The following is a 19950-nucleotide window of genomic DNA, read 5'->3' as shown; positions in this document are numbered from 1 at the left end:
TAACTCAAGGTCAGTGATTCTCTTTCTATCAGAAAATTCAGAAAATTAATTCAATCTAAGGTCTAACTGTGCTCCCTACCGGTCAGTATCCTCAAAATTGAAACAGTAAAATACGCGTTTTCTATGCTTTCGATTGTCTAACGCAACGGTGAACACACTCCTAGAACAGCTAAATATAGCAAATGATTTCATAAAAATCCTAGGCGATAATTTTTCATCGTAAATGTACTCTTACGGAACCCAATTTACTGGCTGAAAACGTTCCCTAGCAATAAAAAGTAGCATGTCTCGAATTTCATTTCGGTCACCGTCTTGTTGTTGTTCAGTTGGTCAGATCAAATTCAGCAAGCCATTACGAAGATTTATCGCGTATTGAGAGTAGACTTCCAGTCTCAATTAAAATCCTTATATATCAAGCAATGGGCCTGGCATATGTCTGCATGTTTCACTAGTTGCTTATATGTGATCCGAAATATATTTGGGCCTTAAAGTTACGATTAATGATAATATAAAAGAAATGTTGATTCTGTTGATTTAAAGAATAATTAAGAAAACCTAGAAAATAAATATAATACAAACGTAGCATAGTTTATTTTGCCTTTAGGAATTAGAAATATAATTTGAAATTTTAAAAAAACTGTCAACTAATTGCAAGCGTTACATAGGAGATTTTATCGCATTCATAATGTTTAGACAATGAAATGTGGTCAATTTTTATCATACCTAAGATTTTCTTAAAAATGTAATTTTTTTCTTTGCTTTTAAGAATCAGCATTTTTTTTATAGAAAAATACCATTAATTTATTGAATAATGACAAAATTGGCTATGAAACAGAATCATTGTTTTTTTTCTCAACATTTGTAATCAATCAAATTGCACGTCAGATCTATCTCATCTACATAGTAGTGAGTATTTTCTCTCCTAAGTTTTTCTAAAAGAACAAGTAATAATGGGAATGCATAAGGAAATACGTTAACTCTAATATATTCTCTCAAAAGCGTTTTGTAGTGTTTCCTCTCAAATAAAAACACATATTACTTTTATTTTTGGAACTGTGATCCTAGAAATTTCGCCTTTTTGTGATTCCACAAGTCCCATTGGTTGGTCCCTATTCGGTATTTAAAAAAAAATTAAATTACGGGTAAAGTAAATTAAATACGGAATGAATTATATTCCTTCTTATCATCGTATACATTGTTTTATAGAAATTATCAGGTTTATGTATGTAAAAACCCAAAAGAAGCCTACGATCCTTACCTTATGATTTCTACAGTCAAACATAAGGGAGGTTCCCTTATGATTGCAATATCGTGGTATTCAACTGGTACTCTCATTTATATCACTAGCCGGATCACTGCGAATGAATATCTCCATCTCCTTAATAGGTAAATAATATGACTAACATATTGATGACAAATAAATACATATTGTGTATATGTCAGGTATTCATATAATTTTGTCGATCCACTGTATTTTCTTTAAATTCTAAATTTATAATCCAGGAGTATTGTTTTATTTACGTAAGATTCGGCGAGCAGTTGTATTACATATAAGCAGTACATTTGAATTTTAAATTTACATTAATTATTGTTCTGAAATTAAGAATTGTATTCATATTTTACATTTAGATTCCACAATCAACGTTTATCCTGTGCTCTGCAAATGAATAACTGAATTCAGAATATGAAAATAATTAAAATATATTATTTCATTGTTGTACAATATAATTGAAATGAATGGAACACCGTTGGTAAGGTAGAGCTTCAAACTCAAACAAAACTAAAAAAAAACTAAAGTTTCTCAAAAGTGATAAGTAAAATTATTTTAAGTTCTAATTCAATTTCTTAGGAATAAAGAGAGTATATGCTGTTTACATATGAGCAAAAAAAAAGAGGACGCCATGCAAGCTTTTAACTGGGTTTGGTCTTCAACACTTAAATCTATTTCTGCTGGAGTTCCCCCGGACAGTGTCTTGGGGCCACCATTATATCTGTTCTATGCTGTTGATATCCAAAAAAAAAAGAAACAGCACTTGGAACATTTATTGGCGACATAGTTACTAAGGCAGATATATATACATACATATATATATATATATATATATATATATATATATATATATATATATATATATATATATATATATATATAAGTGACAGTTAACAAGAACTACAGATGGACTAGGGACTGGAAACTACAGCTTAGTAGCTCCAAATCTGTTTATGTTAATATTGCATTGCGGCTAAATGACAAAAACCTAATTATATCACTTGACACATACCATTCTTTAAACGGAATCAGCTAAATACTTATATATTTAATGTTAAATACTTATATAAATACTTATATAAATACTATATATATATATATATATATAATATATATATATATATATATATATATATATATATATATATATATATATACATAGATAATACTATCTATATGTGGTGACAGTAAATATTCGATGCGATAAATAACGTCAATCCCTTGAAATTAATACACACTCCTAATATGCTCGATGATATTTAGTACAAAACAACAAACGTTCGCAGGGGTTTAAAGCGTAAATCGAACGGCTAGTCGTATTCGGCACTAATTTTTCACGGAAAACAATACCGAGGTGGTACCGGGTTCCGCGAAAGCAGAACAAAACCGCCGAACCGACTGCTCAATCGCCATCGCTAATCGACGGCAAAGAACGGCTAACGCAACGTGAACTTTTAATTATACTCGGCGGACGGTACTTTAGACAACGTCAATTTTCCTGGAAATGTGTTTAAGATACATACAAACAATGCCGATTGGTCACAAGAACTTGATAATAGGAATTAAGAAAATATCTCGTAATTTTTATCGATAGACGTTTATCGATTTCCACCGGTTCGATTATTTATAGAGTTGAAAATTGTGTTATTATAGGATAATGTCTTTAATAAACATTAATGATGATGTGGTTTTCTTAAAAACACTTGGATAAGCGTGGTATTGATTTTATAATAAAATGTTCACATTTCTAAAATGAAGAAGTGTTAAGCTGTGGTATTTGTGTAAGACAAGAAGTAGTAATCACAGAAATCAGTCACAATATTGTTTTTATTTATTGCGATCGGATTAACAACTTTATAAAAATGAATTTATTTTCATATTTTGGTCGATGTGTGGTGTTCGCCAAGGTAGTGTCTTGGGGCCACTGCTGTATTTACTTTACACTGCTGATATCCCAACAACAAACGAAACAATACTTGGAACATTTTCCGACGAATCAATTATCATGGCAAAAATTGTATCTCTGTGTATGAAAAAGTACAGGTAGGTAGTAAAGCTGTAGAAAAAGTACAAGTAGCTGTCAATAAGGTCTATAAATGAACTAGAGATTAGAAAATACAGTTTAATGGCTTCAAATCTGTCCGTGTTAATTTTTAGTCGTGGATAAGTTAGAAAAATCTAATTACGAGTATATCACAAGGCGGATGTCCGATTTCTTATGCAAAATCAGCTAAGTACCTCAGCATACACTTTGATGGGAAGTTAAATTGGAAAGGTCATATCCATTTATCAATCAATCATAAGGCTAATTTGGACCTATGGGGTGCAAAGATGTGATTATACTAAAACATAACCCAACTAACTAACGAAGGCTTCAACGTTCTACTATTAATTACCAATGCTTATCGTTATGTAATCAACGAAGAACTGAGAGGTTATAGAAAATTTCGCCTTAAAACATAAAATAAGTTTACTAAATCACAACAATGTGATTTGTTATTAGATTATATTAAAACGAATTAACTTAAAGATTAAAACGAACCAAACCACAAGAACTTATTATTACTTATTAGAAATAGTGTAATATATTACTCTTAACTTTAGCTAAAGTAGTTTAATTTTATTTTAATTTGGGAAATACATACATACTGATATTTATCTTGTCTATTAACTTGTGTATTAATGCAAGTACAAGAGAACGGTAGTCATAAATTATCTTTTAAATGAAGATATATATATATATATATATATATATATATATATATATATATATATATATATATATATATATATATAACCAGAAAATATAACAATCCGCTACAAGATGAACACCAATCAGAGCGAGGTCATTCATTAGATCAATGTTCAGTAACATATAGTCTGTTCAAAATTTTTGGATATACGTCATCAAGATCAAGAACCATAACATGTTTTTGTTATGGCTTGAAAATCAATTGTTAAATAATCTGGGGAACCATCAGTTATTATTATGGACAATGTACCATATCATACTGATGGAAAAATTCCCAATAATAGCATCAACAAAGGTTGTAATGAAAAACATGGAATGAAATCAAAACATGAATTTAGTCTTGAAGAGACTGTGGTAAAAATTATTTCAAATTGTTACTAGGTAAATATATATGAAATATTTCATTGTTTTTGCAATTTACTTTTTTTTAGAAATCCAAAAAGAGTTATACAGTAGATCAGATAGCTGAACAATATGGTCACATAGTATTACGACTTCCTTCCTATCACTGTATATTCAATCCAATCGAGCTCTAAGGGGGGGGGGGGGGTTGGGTAGCAAGGAATTATTATAATAGACTTGCTGATCGAGAAGGATATAACTGTTTGGATATGTGGTAGAAGGCATTGTCGACCATAACCCCTTTGAAGCTTTGGATGAACTCGATAAGACATACAGAGGAAGAAATTGATAAATGGTGGAATCGTGAATATGTTTTAGATAGATTGAAAATTAACAGTTTAGTGATTGACTTTGACACTGACTCGTAAAGTGACAGTGACTAAAGGAAACTTTCAGGATGTGATAATGCTATGCAATGTTGGAAATTCCTGAGACAGAGTGATGAGAGTGGAAACAACTAAAGGCATGCATACAATTAATAGAGTATAACTGTAGAAAATGGTATTATAGGGTTTCTAGGTTTTGTGTGCATAGATGCATGATTGTACTTGTTCAAATACTAACTGTTTTGTAGATATGGTAACTGCATTAGACAGAATTCAGTGATTAAATTAATATATTAATTAGGTGGGTTAGGCATTCAGGGGGATATCACTACATAAAAAAACGAACCTAGAATTCTACCTCAAGGGTGGTGTGGAAAAGAATTTAATGTAAATATAATAAAGCAACTCTAACCTACAAATTATTATACCTGATGACGTATGAGAAAAATAACTTTGAATACACTATATGTTATATGGGTGCTTGCATGTATTTTAATGAGCGATATATGTTGATTAAAGTATGAAATATTAATGTAAACAACTGTTGAACAACCTAACTTACATCTTAAATTCGATAATTTTTATATTTCTCTACATAAGTTTTTCATTTAATATTATTGAATTATTCAGTATATACCGACCCTAATAAAAAAAATGGCGATTTTATTATTGAGTTATTCATTGTATAGAGATGCTAATCATGAAACGCTCAAAATTGCATTTTCGAATTCATTAATTTTGTTATTTGTTTTGAAGAAATCTGCTGTCGAAGTCCACAAATACTTATAGAGATATATGGAAATGCTGCCGGACTATATTCCAATTGTCGATTTTAGTTTCAACGATTCAAAAGTGGTGATTTTGATTTCAATGGTAAATAATGGATGACAGTGACTCATTACTCATTAATTGGAGGAAACTCGGCTCAAACACTCCACAGGCTTGTTTGTGAACGAGAAGATGTAAACGGAGGGGAAAATGGATACTATATAAATTTACTGAAAATACCTCTTGGAACCGTTTCAACATCGTTGTTTCATTACTTGCCAGGCAAGAAGAAGATTTAAAGTCATTAGAAGGTTAGCCCAGAAGAGCCATCCACATCAACACCAAATGGTATATATTCATTTCTAACATCGTTCTTTCGATATGGTTGGCAGAGAGATGGAAAAAGTTGTAGAAAATTATGGAAATTTTGATACCCACTAATTTTTATTAATAAATGTCTTTTTAGCTTTCTTTCTTTTTAAAATGAATAAATGATGGTAATATATACAAACACTTAATATATTAACAATTTATTGTCCCGAAGAAAGAAAAAAGGTCATTAGTATGAGAAAAATATTAGCTTATTGAAGATATATCGTTTTCGATGCCTTTTCTATATTAAGAAGAAATATAGATACATTATTATTGATTTTATAGATATATCGCTATTTTTTCAACAAGCCTTGGTATGCAAACGTCATTTGGTTCTGGAACTTTTTCTGCTCTGTTCGACAATTTCTGGGTTTTTTGATTGATTGTTTGATTTGGGTTTGTACATAATATATACGGCTTTAGTTCTGTATAATTTATAATTAATATCGAAAATATATGATATTGATACTTTCGTGTCAACCTTTATTGTTTACTAAAGGTATACTGATGTAATATGAAACCGGTCAGGGTTTGGGCGCAAATTTATATCTTAAAAAATGGGAAAAGACGATTTTCCCCTGAAAAACTTTATTTCCTGCAAAAATAATATATTTAAAAAAATACATTAAATTGCTTTTACATAAAATAATTTAGAGCCAAAAAGTATAATATTTTTATTTTTCTGCAAGAAACAAAAATTATAAATAAAATATTCGTAGTTTCTAATGCTTGTCAATTCAAAATTACTGTCGAATCAGATAAATAGTTAATGTTAAATTAAAGAATGAAAGAATTATACTGCCGGATACAAATATAAATATACTACTAAATAACGAGTTCACAGAAAGAGAAATTATTTGTTATATACGTTCATTATCTGTACAACTATTAAGATTTCTATGAAAACTCTATAAGACTTGATATGAACAGTACAGTTCAATAACTTCATTTAAACTAAAACTTCCTGTAGTAATTCATAAATATTTAGAATATTTAGAATTATTTAGACGTTTTAAATTTATAAATTTTAATATAATAAAGGTTAATATTTTCTAATGTTTATGTTAAATACAATAATGATTAACGACAATTTAGCATTACCTATGCTATTTAATTTTCGGTAAAAAATTAATTTTTATCAATAGTGAGTACAGAGATTTTGTTATTTATGTTCAAAATCGTCGTTGGAGTCGACAAAGAGTTCAATGGTATTGTTTAGAACTGAAATTTTCTGTAAATATTAATGAGTTTAATATTACTAAAAAAATGACTTTATATTTTCCGAGATTCATGCTTAAATTTGTTCTTTAATTATATGAATATTTCCATAATTAATTTGATATGATAAAATACTATCTATAAACTTTATTTAAGAGTTAAGTAAAAATGGAAATTATTACTGAATATTTACATTTACATTTATACTTGTAAGAAATTAACTTGATATTTATGGTATGTTCAAAATAGGCATCAAAAAGTAGATTATTAAACAACTTCATTTGCAAATTAGGTTTTTTTTTCAGTAACAATATTGTATATTTACAGGTATTTATATTACTAACAGGTCAATTAAAAAGTCCCCGGTCTACCATAGTAAAACACATTTTTTTGGATGAGGAAGCAATTCGAAGCCCAAATCGTGGATTTTTGCCATCGTTTTCACTGACTTGTGACACTGTGTATTGTCTTGGTGAAGCAGCACTTTCTTTTTCTTCAAATGCAGCCGTTTTTTGGCGATTCCGTCCTTTAAACGGTCCAATAACGCTATGTAATACTCGCTGTTGATTGTTGGTCCTCCCTTTTTCAAGGTAGTCAATGAAAATTATGCCTTGCGCATCCCAAAACACAGACGCCATAACCTTGCCAGCCGACTGTTTCCGTTTTCCCACGCTTTGGAGCGGGTTCATTGTGTGCAGTCCACTCGGATGACTGTCGATTGTATGGATCGTCGATTGTATCGGAGTGAAATGAGGGAGCCATGTTTCATCCTTGTCACATATCGACGCAAAAACTCGGGTTTATTACGCTTGATCATCTTCAAACAGTGCTCCGAATCATCAACTTGTCGTTGTTTATGGTCAAAAGTGAGCTCGCGCGGCACCCACTTTGCACAGAGCTATCTCATACCCAAATATTTGTGAATGATATAATGTACACGTTCAGTTGATATCTTTAGAGTGTCTGCTATTTCATTCAGTTTCAATTTAAGGGCATTCAAATTCATTGTGGATTTTTTAAATGTTTTCGTCGGTAACAACCTCTTTTGGGCGTCCACTGCGTTCACCGTTTTCGGTGCTCACTTCACCACGTCTAAACTTAGCATATCAATACTTGATGGTTGATTTTCCTGGTGCAGTGTCCGGAAACTCGGCATCAAGCCAAGTTTTTGCTTCAACTGTATTTTTCCTTCAAAAAGCAATATTTTATCAACACGCGAAACTCCTTTTTATCCATTTTTTTCACAATAACAAAAGTTGCTTCACTCAAAATGTTATAATTCACAAACTAATGATCCGACAGCTGACATATTTATACACGCATCTTTTGAGGCTTAGGGCTAACTAAAAACATATGGATTTAATTCTAGTAGCGCCATCTATGTGTCAGCCCGGGGACTTTTCATTTGACCTCTTACATAATGAATTATAGTTTCTGATATTTATGCTTAAATTGGCTGTTTAATCAGATGAATATTTCGTGTAAAACTTGATATGAAGAATATTGTCAATCAAATTTAGAGTTTAAATTTCTGTAAGTGTTACACTAGTGGATATTTATAGGTACGTATACTACTACATACAATGTACTTATACTATTTATAAAATGAATTAATTATATTAATTATAGATTCTGATATTTATGTTCAAAATCGTCATTGGAATCGACAGATATTTAATTAGATGAACAGTTCTTTTAAAATTTGTTATGAAGAATATTCTCAATCCACTTTATTTAGAGCTTAGTTTTTTTCTGTCAAAATAACACTACTGGATAATTATAGGTACTTAGATCATCTTAACTGTATGAGTTTAAACTATTGATTGTAATTCTTATAAACTATTGAGTTGATATTTATGTCAAAAATTGTTGTTGATTTAAATGTCATTGTTATTTAGAACTGTAAGAATTAAATATATTATTGGAGGTTTGCAAGTACTTATAATGCTAAATATTGAGTTCATAGTTTACGATATTTATTCTTAAATTTCCTGTACAATCAGATGAATAATGATTGTAAAAAATGATATAAAATATATTGTCAATCAAGTTTGTTTCACAGTTAAATTTTTACTGTGTTTTTTTATAAGAATGCAAAAATATTACTGAATTTTTACGGTTCTTTATATTATTTTCTTTATCTAAATAAACTTCTAAATTTCTAATAATGTAATTTTTTCTAAATTTCTTATTCTAAATTGCCGTTGAATCATGGTTGTAAGGTCAAATGATAAACATTGTGTCCAACAACTTCATTTAGAGCTTCAATTTCCTGTAATAATACAGAACAGTCATTTACAGATATTTGTACTCCTAAATGTCTTGAGAATTTAATTCTATAAGAATTTGATGCTCTAAATTGTTAGTGAATTATTTGCATTTTTTTTTGTAATTCAAGTCATATATTCATTTCTTCAACTTACTACTGTCGAAACTCAAAAATTCCGCCACATCCAACACGATGGTATCCTCCATGTGATTTGGTGTAACAAAAACCACTGGTAACAAGAAAAACTATAGTCGCATCACCAAACACTATATAAAGTACGCGTAGCAAAGCTCTTTGTGTTTTTTAAACCGTTTTTACGCGATAGTCGTAGGAAAACTAGATCGCTCTCTCATGGTCATACAAAATAAAAAAATAAAATGAAGAAAACTGCTGACTGGACGGACCTTGAACGTGTTTTAGAACCATTTTTTGTTTTATAAACATTTCGAAGTACGATGAGTAAGTTTTCCATCATCTACATAGTATGGCGTATACCGGGCGTTTTAACGATATTGCTTTTGAGTTAAAATTAATAGAACAATATATGTTTTTTGTAAGGGTTTGTTTTCTGTATTTTCATCTTTACCATTTAAGTTAATTAACAATAGATCGTTTTCACAATTATTTAATATTAATTAAATATTAGCAAAGTAGAAAAAGTTTAAAACAGAAAGTTTAGAAAAGCAGAAAATTTAATTTCAGCTAATAATACAAAATAATTTTATACTAAACTATATTGTTTCGTTCTAATTTTTATGTGCTATTTTTATTGTTGTGTACTTAATCTGAAAGCCTCTTTTTCTATATGTTTTTCAACTAATAACTAGAGATATATAGATAATGGGCAATATAGGGTTCTTAGTGTTTAGTTAGTTTTAATAATTTTCTTGGTTTTGTTTCGTTTTTACTGAGTTACGAGAACAGTTTAATAAATCATTGAGATTTTGAACAACATAATCTCCTTTTAACTCAATATATTTTGTGCAACGTATTTCCAATTTTTTTATTCCTTCCGAATGATATGATTTTTCAAGGCCCTTGAAATAGGAGTTTGTTTCAATGATAACATCTTCAATCGATAAAAATATCTTACCGCCCATTGATGATTTTCAGTTTTGGTAGTAGAAAATAGTCGCAGGTGGTTAAATTTGGAGAATATACTGGATGGGATAACGATTTGTAACTCAATTTATGGATTTCACCATATGGTAATCACACACATATGCATTGTCGACCGTGCATTGTCTTGATTGTCCTGAACTTATGTAACATGCACTTTTTTCACAAAATATGATCCACGACCAAATATTTTGAAAATATGATTCTTATTCAACAAGTTTGTACAGTTTGGTGAACTTCAATCTTCTGATTTCTTGCGTTTTGTCTAGTAGATGTATTGCATCAACGTTGCTGCGATTTAGTAACCTTATTTCAAGTTTTAAGGCGAAATCTTGGATGACATCGTATATCCTCATATTTGATTTCGAGCTCATCGTGCATCTCTTCGTTGGTTACGTAACGATACGCATTGGTAATTAATTGTATAACTTTGTCTTAGTTTTAGTTTTTCCTCCAGAAATCTTAGAAATACTAAAGGATAAAATTATGATTTAACCAGAATAGTAGCAAAAAATCGACTACAAAGTCCAACATTGAATGTTTGAAATTTATATGAAGAAATCGAAACTACTTTTTCCCCAATCCATTTTTTTGTTGAAAAAAAAGCATCATGATGAAATAATTTATTGACGCAACAACGTTATGAATTCATTTCAAGATGGACCGGCTTGCTGGTATCTTATTTTGTCCATTGACCGGCCACGTCTGGAGTGAAGTTATAAAAACGAAAAGACAACAATAGCAGCAAAGCCATGCTCCGAATGAAAGGTGTAATAACTAAATACAAGGACAAACAGCCAGTAATTGAACGTAATGTTGAGTAAATAAAATAAACAAACACTGACCGGGTGGTGTTTTTAGTGAAAACAGGCCTTCTGTAGACATACTAACTCTCGGCATTTCGTAAACACCGCGCCAGACAACCGGGCGTTAGAAAACAAGCTGCACTGCGTTAAGCACGGTTAATATTTTAGAAAATAACGTCTATGAAAAGGCTTCAGGTACCTAAAAACCATGCCTATAATTAATTGTTGTAAAATAACAAATGCCTCTTAATAGAAGAAATTAGATTACTTATAGATGCTGATATCCCGCTTTATTTAAATATCCTGAAAATATTATTCTAAGATCTCTTGATCTAAACTGAGGTCAATTAAAAAAATCTGATTTTTTCTATGGAAGTACATTTAAGAACGTTTGGCTATTATAAAAAGATGTAGCAAATAGTTTTGGATCGGAAATATCCTGTGACTTTTATTTGATTCAGGATTACGACTGTAATTCCTAAGTGAAGAAGCGACGCATAAAATAATTTAAATTCTATTTACCAGGTGTGCCGGAAAGTCATTGCCGTTTATTTAAAAAAAAGCATAACTTTCGGAAAATGAAAAAATTAATTTTAAGAACTTGCTCATATTTCAGGCAATTTATGCCACCCAAAAAAAAAACTGTTTGTCCTTTGAGCAAAACTATTCACTGAGCCATTTTTAACTTCTTCGAAATTGGCAAAGCATCGCTCTACAAGCGCGTGTCCCATTGATGTTTTTAAGTTGATAATCGGACGGGGCAAGGTCTGGAGAGTACGGCGGGTGCGGTAATATACCCCGTCCAAGTACTTTCATTACTCTCTTGATCGGTTTTGATTGATGAGACGACGCGTTATCGTGCTGCAAAATCACTGCTTCAGGCCCATTCTGAACGTTTTTCGATCAATGTATGGTTCAAATTAATCACTTGTTGTTGGTAGCGATTACTATTAACTGTTCCACCAGGTTTTAACTGTTCGTAATATATTACGTTACTCTAGTCCCAGACGCAGAGTATTGTCTTGCAACCAAAACAATTTGACTTTTGTGTCGATCGGCCGGCTTCGCCAGGAGATTTTTTGGGCTTAGAGTTTTAAAAATAAATCTTTTTTTCATCGCTCGTCACTATTTAATGCAGCAAATGACTTCCGATCATACCTTTTGAGCAGCATTTTACAGACTAGCACTTAATAATAACCACTCACATTCCCATCTTTTGGATTTTCTCCATTGGTCGCTAATCGTTCCTCGGGCCACATTTAACCCTTCTGTCAGTTGTTTTGGAGTCTGGGTTAGACTTTCATCTAATTAGTCTTGCAGTTTGGTATGTTTAATCTTTCTCAGTCTACCAGAATGTTCTTTATCTTGTACACCGAAATCACCACTTTTGAATGTTCGAAACCACGCCTCACATGTTAAGGTTATGTTCACCGTAGGTTTCCACCAGCAAACGATGAGCGGTTTTATTCTTTTGATTAAATAAGAAAAGTAATACTTGCCGAAAATGCACGTTTTCAGACACAGCATTTTCAAAGAGGTATAAATCAATGACGGTGTTATTTCCGCAAAATATATATAAAAAGTATAGTTTTGATATCAATAGGGTAAAATGATGCGTGTCAAATCATAACGTTGCATACTTGAGTCTAGCGACATCTGTTAGAAAACCCGGTAATGACTTTTCCGTGAACCTGATAAGACGATTTAATAGAATTGAATATGTATTTGTAATATCGTTACTAAATCTAGCAACCATTGTGTATGAAGGTTTTTGGAATTCCAAACATACTACCATATACTATACACATAGTCTATTCAAAGTTTATTTGTATATGCGTCGTCGAAATTTGTGACGTTAAAACGTCGCAATGTTACCGCATCAACTCTTGAGTTTTAGTTCATCAAAATTCTAATCTAAATAAAATAATTGAACAAAAATACTGTTGTCAAATATAATTTATTTTAACATTATAGTACATCTAAAAACTATGGTTAATTATACATTCACATTAGTTTATAGGTTAGAGTTATAACCTCTTATTATTATTATTATCTTCATGAATTTTGCATGACAACTGGACGACTTTGACAGGCTCATTCGTTAACGTGTTCGAACTAATCAGACAGCATTTTGTCTCTAATTTTTAAGTAGAGTCAAATGAGAAGGAAAATACCGTCTGATTCTAAAACGAATTTACAAATTGCGGCGGGCAATGCATTAAACATCTTAATGGCGCATATGCAAATAAACTTTGAATAGACCATATAGACCAGTTATGGTAATGGAAAACGTTTCCAAATTAAACTGAAGTAACATAATATCTATATATTTAACTTTAGCTTCTTTTGAAATACTTGATGCACATCAGTCACAAATGGTACCGAATTTACTCAAATTCGTAAGTATGATAGACGTAACCTAACAAAGCTGAAGATATATTTTAATTTTATTAAAGCAACATCTTGATTTGATTAAATATCATTTGTGTTATGTTGATTTGATACCAAAATTATGTGTAATACTTAATATAAAAACACACCTTAGTAATATTTTAAACTAGCAAATATATATAAAATATTAAAATATAAATGGTCTTAAATGTAAAAAATGTATTGTATCATGTTGTTTATTTTAGGTAAGTTATATTATATTTATATTTGAGTTGTTATATTAAGTTATATTATATTATATTATTGTAAGAATTATATTGTATTGTATATATATATATATATATATATATATATATATATATATATATATATATATATATATATATATATATAATATTAAAATGTATTGTGTTATATTTAAGGCCATAATGTAACAATAGGAAATTGGTTATCACAACTATTACAACTACATTAATATTTATATCAACATAAAATTCTATACATTCTCTTTTAAAATTTTTTTTTTTTTTATTATTACTCTTCGTAAGTCCACAATCTGCCCTATTGGCAATAAGTATTTCTTTTGTTTATATTATATATACATGGCATGTAGAAAATCACTTCATTAAGCAATCTTCTGTATAAAATATTATCTTAATTAATTAGTCTTATTCTAATGCTTATTCTAAACTCTACATATGTCCAGTAATCAGATCAGATGGTGTTAAACGTTTTAGTCTACGCACTTCACTATCACGTCGCATATTTAGCTGATTAGCGAGTACATTGGGATGCACTGACACTCTTTCGAAGTACTTCACACAAACACGTTGGATTACACTCGTTATAGGTTCTAGAGGAATATCGCGTTGTATCACTTTATTTGAAATATAGTACGGAGCATCAACAATGGCACGCAACACCTTATTTTGGAACCGTTGAATGATGGATATATTGGATTTGCTAGCGGTACCCCATAGTTGAATTCCATATGTCCAAATGGGCTTGAGTATAGACTCATACAGCAATACCTTGTTATCTAATGATAACTTGGATTTGCGCCCAATGAGCCAATACATTTGATATAATTTTAGTCCTAGTTGTTTCCGTTTAGAGAGTATGTGCTTCTTCCAGGTTAGGCGTCGATCTAAATGCATACCAAGATATTTAACATGGTCTGCTTGGGGGAGTTGGCGATGATTGATATTTACTGGTGGACATGTTCTTCTACGCAGGGTAAACGTTATATGCGTGGATTTTGATTCATTGGCTTTAATGCGCCATGTCTTCAACCATAATTGTATTTGCTCCAGGTGGGTTTGTAGGTTTATTGATGCTGTGACTGGATCTTCATGGGATGCTAAGATTGCTGTATCGTCTGCATATGTTGCCACAGTAGTTATTTTTGTGGTGGGCAGATCAGCCGTATACAGAAGATACAGTACTGGACCCAGTACACTACCTTGCGGAACTCCTGAATATATGGGATTTAATTCGGTATGTTCATCGCCTTGATTTACAATAAAATGTCTGTCAGTGAGATACGATTTTAGTAGCTGATAGTCCGGATGAGGGAGAAGTTTCTTTAGTTTAACCTGCAAGCCCGTATGCCATACTTTGTCAAAAGCCTGAGATATGTCTAGGAAAGCAGCCGAACAATATCTTTTGGCATTTAGGTCAGCGTTTATTTGGTTTACAAGTCTATGCACTTGTTCTATAGTCCCATGCTTATTGCGAAAGCCAAACTGATGTTCTGGAATAATTTTTCTTTTTTCTATTATATAGTTTAGTTTTTTTATGTATAACTTCTCGAAAACTTTCGAGATTATTGGTAATAAACTTATAGGTCGGTAGGAGGTCACATCTTCTGGTATTTTTCCTGGTTTAAGTATCATTAATATTTTAACTACTTTCCAGATACTAGGGAAGTAATTAATTCGTAGCATAGCATTAGATATATATGTTAATAGTTTTATAGCCTTTTCTGATAGTTCTTTTAAAATTTTGCCAGTAATTAAGTCATAACCAGGAGCTTTTTTAATATTAATCTCTCTCATTATTGTATGTTTAACTTTTTTGACCGTTAATTTCTCGTGCGGTAAATCCATTTGAAATGGCGAATCTAGAAAGCTAGTAATTTTATTTTCATCATCTTTATGTAGCTGAGACTGGAAAGGTTTAAAAACATTTTTTAAGTGTTTTGAGAAAATGTCGGCCTTCTCTTTATTGCTTCTCGCCCAATTATTTTCGCTTGTTTTAATAGGTGGGTTATGCTGCTGGGATCTCCTAAGCTTTTTTGTTGCTTTCCACAACGAATAGTCTGTAGCCTCAGTTGATGTCAAGTTTTCTAGGTATTCTTGAATGCCTTGGTTCTGTTCGATTTGGATTAGATCTCTCAGCTCTTTTATGGCCCTATTAAATTTTCTTTTATTCTCTTCAGTCCTTTGCTGTTGCCAATTTCGTCGTAACTTTCTTTTTTCTGCTATCTTTTTCTGTATTGTACATGATATATGTGTATTTTTTCTTGGAAATGTTTCAATGTTGGGAGTCGCGGAATATGCTGCCTCCTGTATATTTTTTGTAAGATTTATTGCTGCTATTTCTATATCCATTTCAGTTTGTAACGGTAAGTTTAGAGAGATATTTTGGTCTAAGTTTTCTCTAAATGAGGGCCAGTTAGTTCTATTATTGCACAGAGAAGGGGGTTTATCTTTGATGGTAATTTTTGAAGAAATTGTTACTATTATTGGTGAATGATCAGAAGACAGGTCGAAACATGATTCTGCCTGACACTTTTTTGGGTCAATATTTTTTGTAATACAGAAAACTATTGTATCTGGTTTTTTATTTCTGTCTGAAGGCCAATATGTTATGAAGAATTCTTGAAATTGTTCTGCCTTGTTGTTATGTTTGGGTGGGCAATAAATCGCAGAAATTGTTAATGGTCCATGGGCTTCCTCTATGGTTATACTGGTGGCTTGCAGGTAGTCTTTGCGGAATTTTTCTTTTTCGAAATGCTTTATATCATCTCGAATTATTATGGCTGTACCTCCATGTGCTTTATCATCAGGGTGATTTGTATGATAAAGCTTATATTTAGGAACTTTCAAATAATTTTTGTCCGTAAAGTGTGTTTCGGAAACCATCATAACGTCAATATTTTGTTCAATTACGAACATTTTTAGTTCCCTGGCATGTTGTTGGAGCCCATTGGCATTCCAGACGGCGATTTTGTAGCTATTGGTTTCAGGTATTAGGCAAGTTTGCTTACGACGGTTGTGAGTAGACCAAGCATCGTACTCATTTGATCCATTAGTTTGGCCATCATATTTTCTAATCTTGAGATGTTGCTAGTTTCAGTAGGTTGAGATATTGTCTCTCGTTTTTGTGCTGAACCATTTTCAACTATTTGGGCATAAGTTATGTCTGGTTGACTTGTTCTGGTGGGTAGTGGTAGATTGGTAGTAGTGGATTGTTTTTGTTGATGCCTTTTTTCCCTTAAGGCAGGATAGAGTTTCTGCTGTAGTTGCTTGTGAACTGCGCAACCCTTGTAGTTCGCTGGATGATTTCCGTTACAGTTGACACATTTCACTTTTTCATCGCGAACTTTACGAGTACAATCTCCTGTCTTATGTTCTCCTGCACATTTTACGCATCTATATGATTTGCGACAGTAAGTCTTTGTGTGCCCGTGCGCTTGACACCTTGTGCATTGTGGTATAATTCTTTTTATATGTGGTGGTTCGCATTTAATAATATTATTTTCCAATTTGGTGATTTCATACACCGCCTTATTGTTTCCATTAGGTTTTATGTCTATATAAAACATAGGCAGAGGTTTTTTTGTCGTGTGATGTCGTATATTGTGAATATTTACGACCTCGTGGCCTTTTTCAGCTAGTGCTACCTTGATGGTGTTAAAGTCCGTCCCGTGATGTAATCCTTTTAATACGAATTTAAATGTTCTCTCGGATTTTGGCCTGAATGTATGGTATTGGGTGTTTCTTTCATCTAATTCTTTTATAAGAACTTTAAAGTGATCCGCTTCGAACAATTGGATTTTAATTGTTTCATAGCTCACTGTTTTAATTGTGTAGTTCGTAGTAATGGTTTTTAATAAATCATGGATGTTTTTTATTATTCCTACCTTATAGACTGTTATTGGTGGTGGTTTGGGAACAACTTTTTCAGGGCTTGGTTGTATGTTCTCTTCAATTTCTTCCGACAGGTTGCTAAAACTGTTTTTTGTGTCTATCGGTTTCTGTAACCAATAGTCACTGATTCTTATTTGTTAAAATTTTTTTTAAAATGATATACTCTTGTAATGAAAACTTTTTCATATGTATTATATTTAAAAATTCTAAAATTATATGGTATTTTTTATGTAGTTTCCGTATGTTAATCTTACTTAAATAAAATGCATTTTATTACTTTTATTGTGATTTTGTTTTTTATAATTATTGTTCTGATATTATATTTTAATTTCCCTGTATTTATATTTGGCGACTGTCGCACCCTCTGGTAGCACAACAACCTTTTTTAACGTTTAATGTATGACAGTTTCCTATGTTCCGTATGTTTTGTGCCAATAATTTTTAAACGACCTGTAGTATATACCTTGTATCGTATATACAATAACAACTATTGTTTGAAATTTGATACTCATAATAAATAACAGCTTGACATTGACTGGGGTTTCGTTAAAAACGTATCGAAAACAAACTTCTTACAGAGGGCGTTAGAAAATTAATTCCAGACATTTAAAACGTTTTAAATATTTTGTTTAAAACAACCATTAAGACGAAAACACGGGTGGGAATACAAAAATAGGCTTTTGTTTTTTATTTTTATTTTATATCGGAGCTGTACTTGTTCCGAATAACCAATAACGAACCTCAGGTTATTCTAATCGATATATTCCCGCAAGGGGCTGCAATATCGCGCCGATATCTACCCTTTAAAAACAATGACGTAAAACCCGGCAAACTGATAGAAATCTGTTAAGATTCTCACGTTTTCGCCTGCGTTGTGAAATTAAAAGGAGCCACGGCCATTGTTTGCTCTGGCGTCGATTGAATCAATGATTCGATCGATTGAATTATGCGGGATGAAATTCGGGACATCGATGAATGTAAATTTCAATGGGGCTTTTTCATTAACAAAAAGGTAGCGTGGTTAACTGATTATTGGTTAAAGGTTATGAGACGGTATAGGTTATATTATTTTTTATACAGTTTATATGTTTTACCAATAGGCTAGATGGCTATTCTTGAGAAAACACTTTATGACAATTCTGCGTATTTACTTTATCGGAATAGAAGTTATTTCTGCAAAAAAAGATTTCAAAGAAAAATTTACGTTTGAAATGGGCGCTAAAACGTTCCAAATCTGAGCGTGACGTAGTTGTTTTGGTCGCACTGGACGGTTTGTATGGATACATGTCTTATTTATGCATTGTTTTAATAATTTTGTATTATAATTACATATTCTATGTATATTTATGGTGTAGGTAATTATACATCACTGAAAACCAAAAACAAGTTTGTATTTTGTGGGAAGGTGGGACCAGTCAGTATAGTCTGACCATCGGTTCTATGGGCTGGTTATAGTTTATTCACATCAATAATATAATTTTAATGTAACCTATTTTACTATCTAAAGTATCTGTAAATAAGACTAAAGTGTAATTAATGTAAATATTATGTTAAATAATACTGTTGATAACATTTGAGGTTAGACCTCATTTGTCATTAAATGTAACGTTAAATACAATATTTACGTACAGTCACTGCAGTCAAGTAAAGTAAAAGAAACTAATAGGATATCTAGCTGAATAATTCATAGGAAAACTTGATATGTTAAAACTATTTTAAACACAGATTTTGAGAAGTACTGGATGAAGCATTGTAGTTAATTATATTTATAAGTTTGTTATGCTATTATAAAGATGAACAAATTAATACAACAATTTGTACATTTTACTTACCCAAATATTACAAGTTAATGATGTTAATGATATAGTTCATCAAATGTATATAATTTAAACATTTTTTGTGATAATAAATAACACTTGTTGATAACATTTGAGGTTGGGCCTCATTTATTTTGTATATGAGTCCCTAATAATTTTATTCCCTAATATTTTTATTAACGATTGTGTCATTATTGCCTACTCTTTAGAGTTATTACTTTTCTTATTTATTACTAATTTTATCAATTAATTATTAATGTTCTTGTCAAGTGTTATACTGATAGAA

The 19950-nt window shown here is 31.2% G+C and overlaps 1 protein-coding gene across 4 annotated transcripts in view; it reads right to left on the bottom strand.

Moving 5' to 3' along the window:
- Positions 1-19950, bottom strand: part of sim (bHLH transcription factor single-minded) — a 119855-nt gene that overhangs the window by 65031 nt on the left and 34874 nt on the right. The window contains exon 1 of one of the 4 annotated variants that reach the window (XM_076404624.1): positions 9532-9642. The exons of 2 other annotated variants lie outside the window; for them this stretch is intronic. In XM_076404624.1, coding sequence (XP_076260739.1) covers positions 9532-9583 — 52 coding nt within the window. In that variant the 5' untranslated portion in view covers positions 9584-9642. Of the gene's footprint in view, positions 1-9531; positions 9643-19950 lie in introns of those variants that run through there. One more of the 4 variants, XM_076404625.1, reaches the window with a different exon arrangement.

The sequence above is a fragment of the Rhynchophorus ferrugineus genome, unplaced genomic scaffold (assembly GCF_030347505.1).
Source record: "Rhynchophorus ferrugineus isolate W39M unplaced genomic scaffold, kcgeb_rfMv2 rfM4, whole genome shotgun sequence".
NCBI classification, from domain to species: Eukaryota; Metazoa; Arthropoda; class Insecta; order Coleoptera; family Curculionidae; genus Rhynchophorus; species Rhynchophorus ferrugineus.
This window is presented reverse-complemented; position numbering and strand designations above follow the sequence as displayed.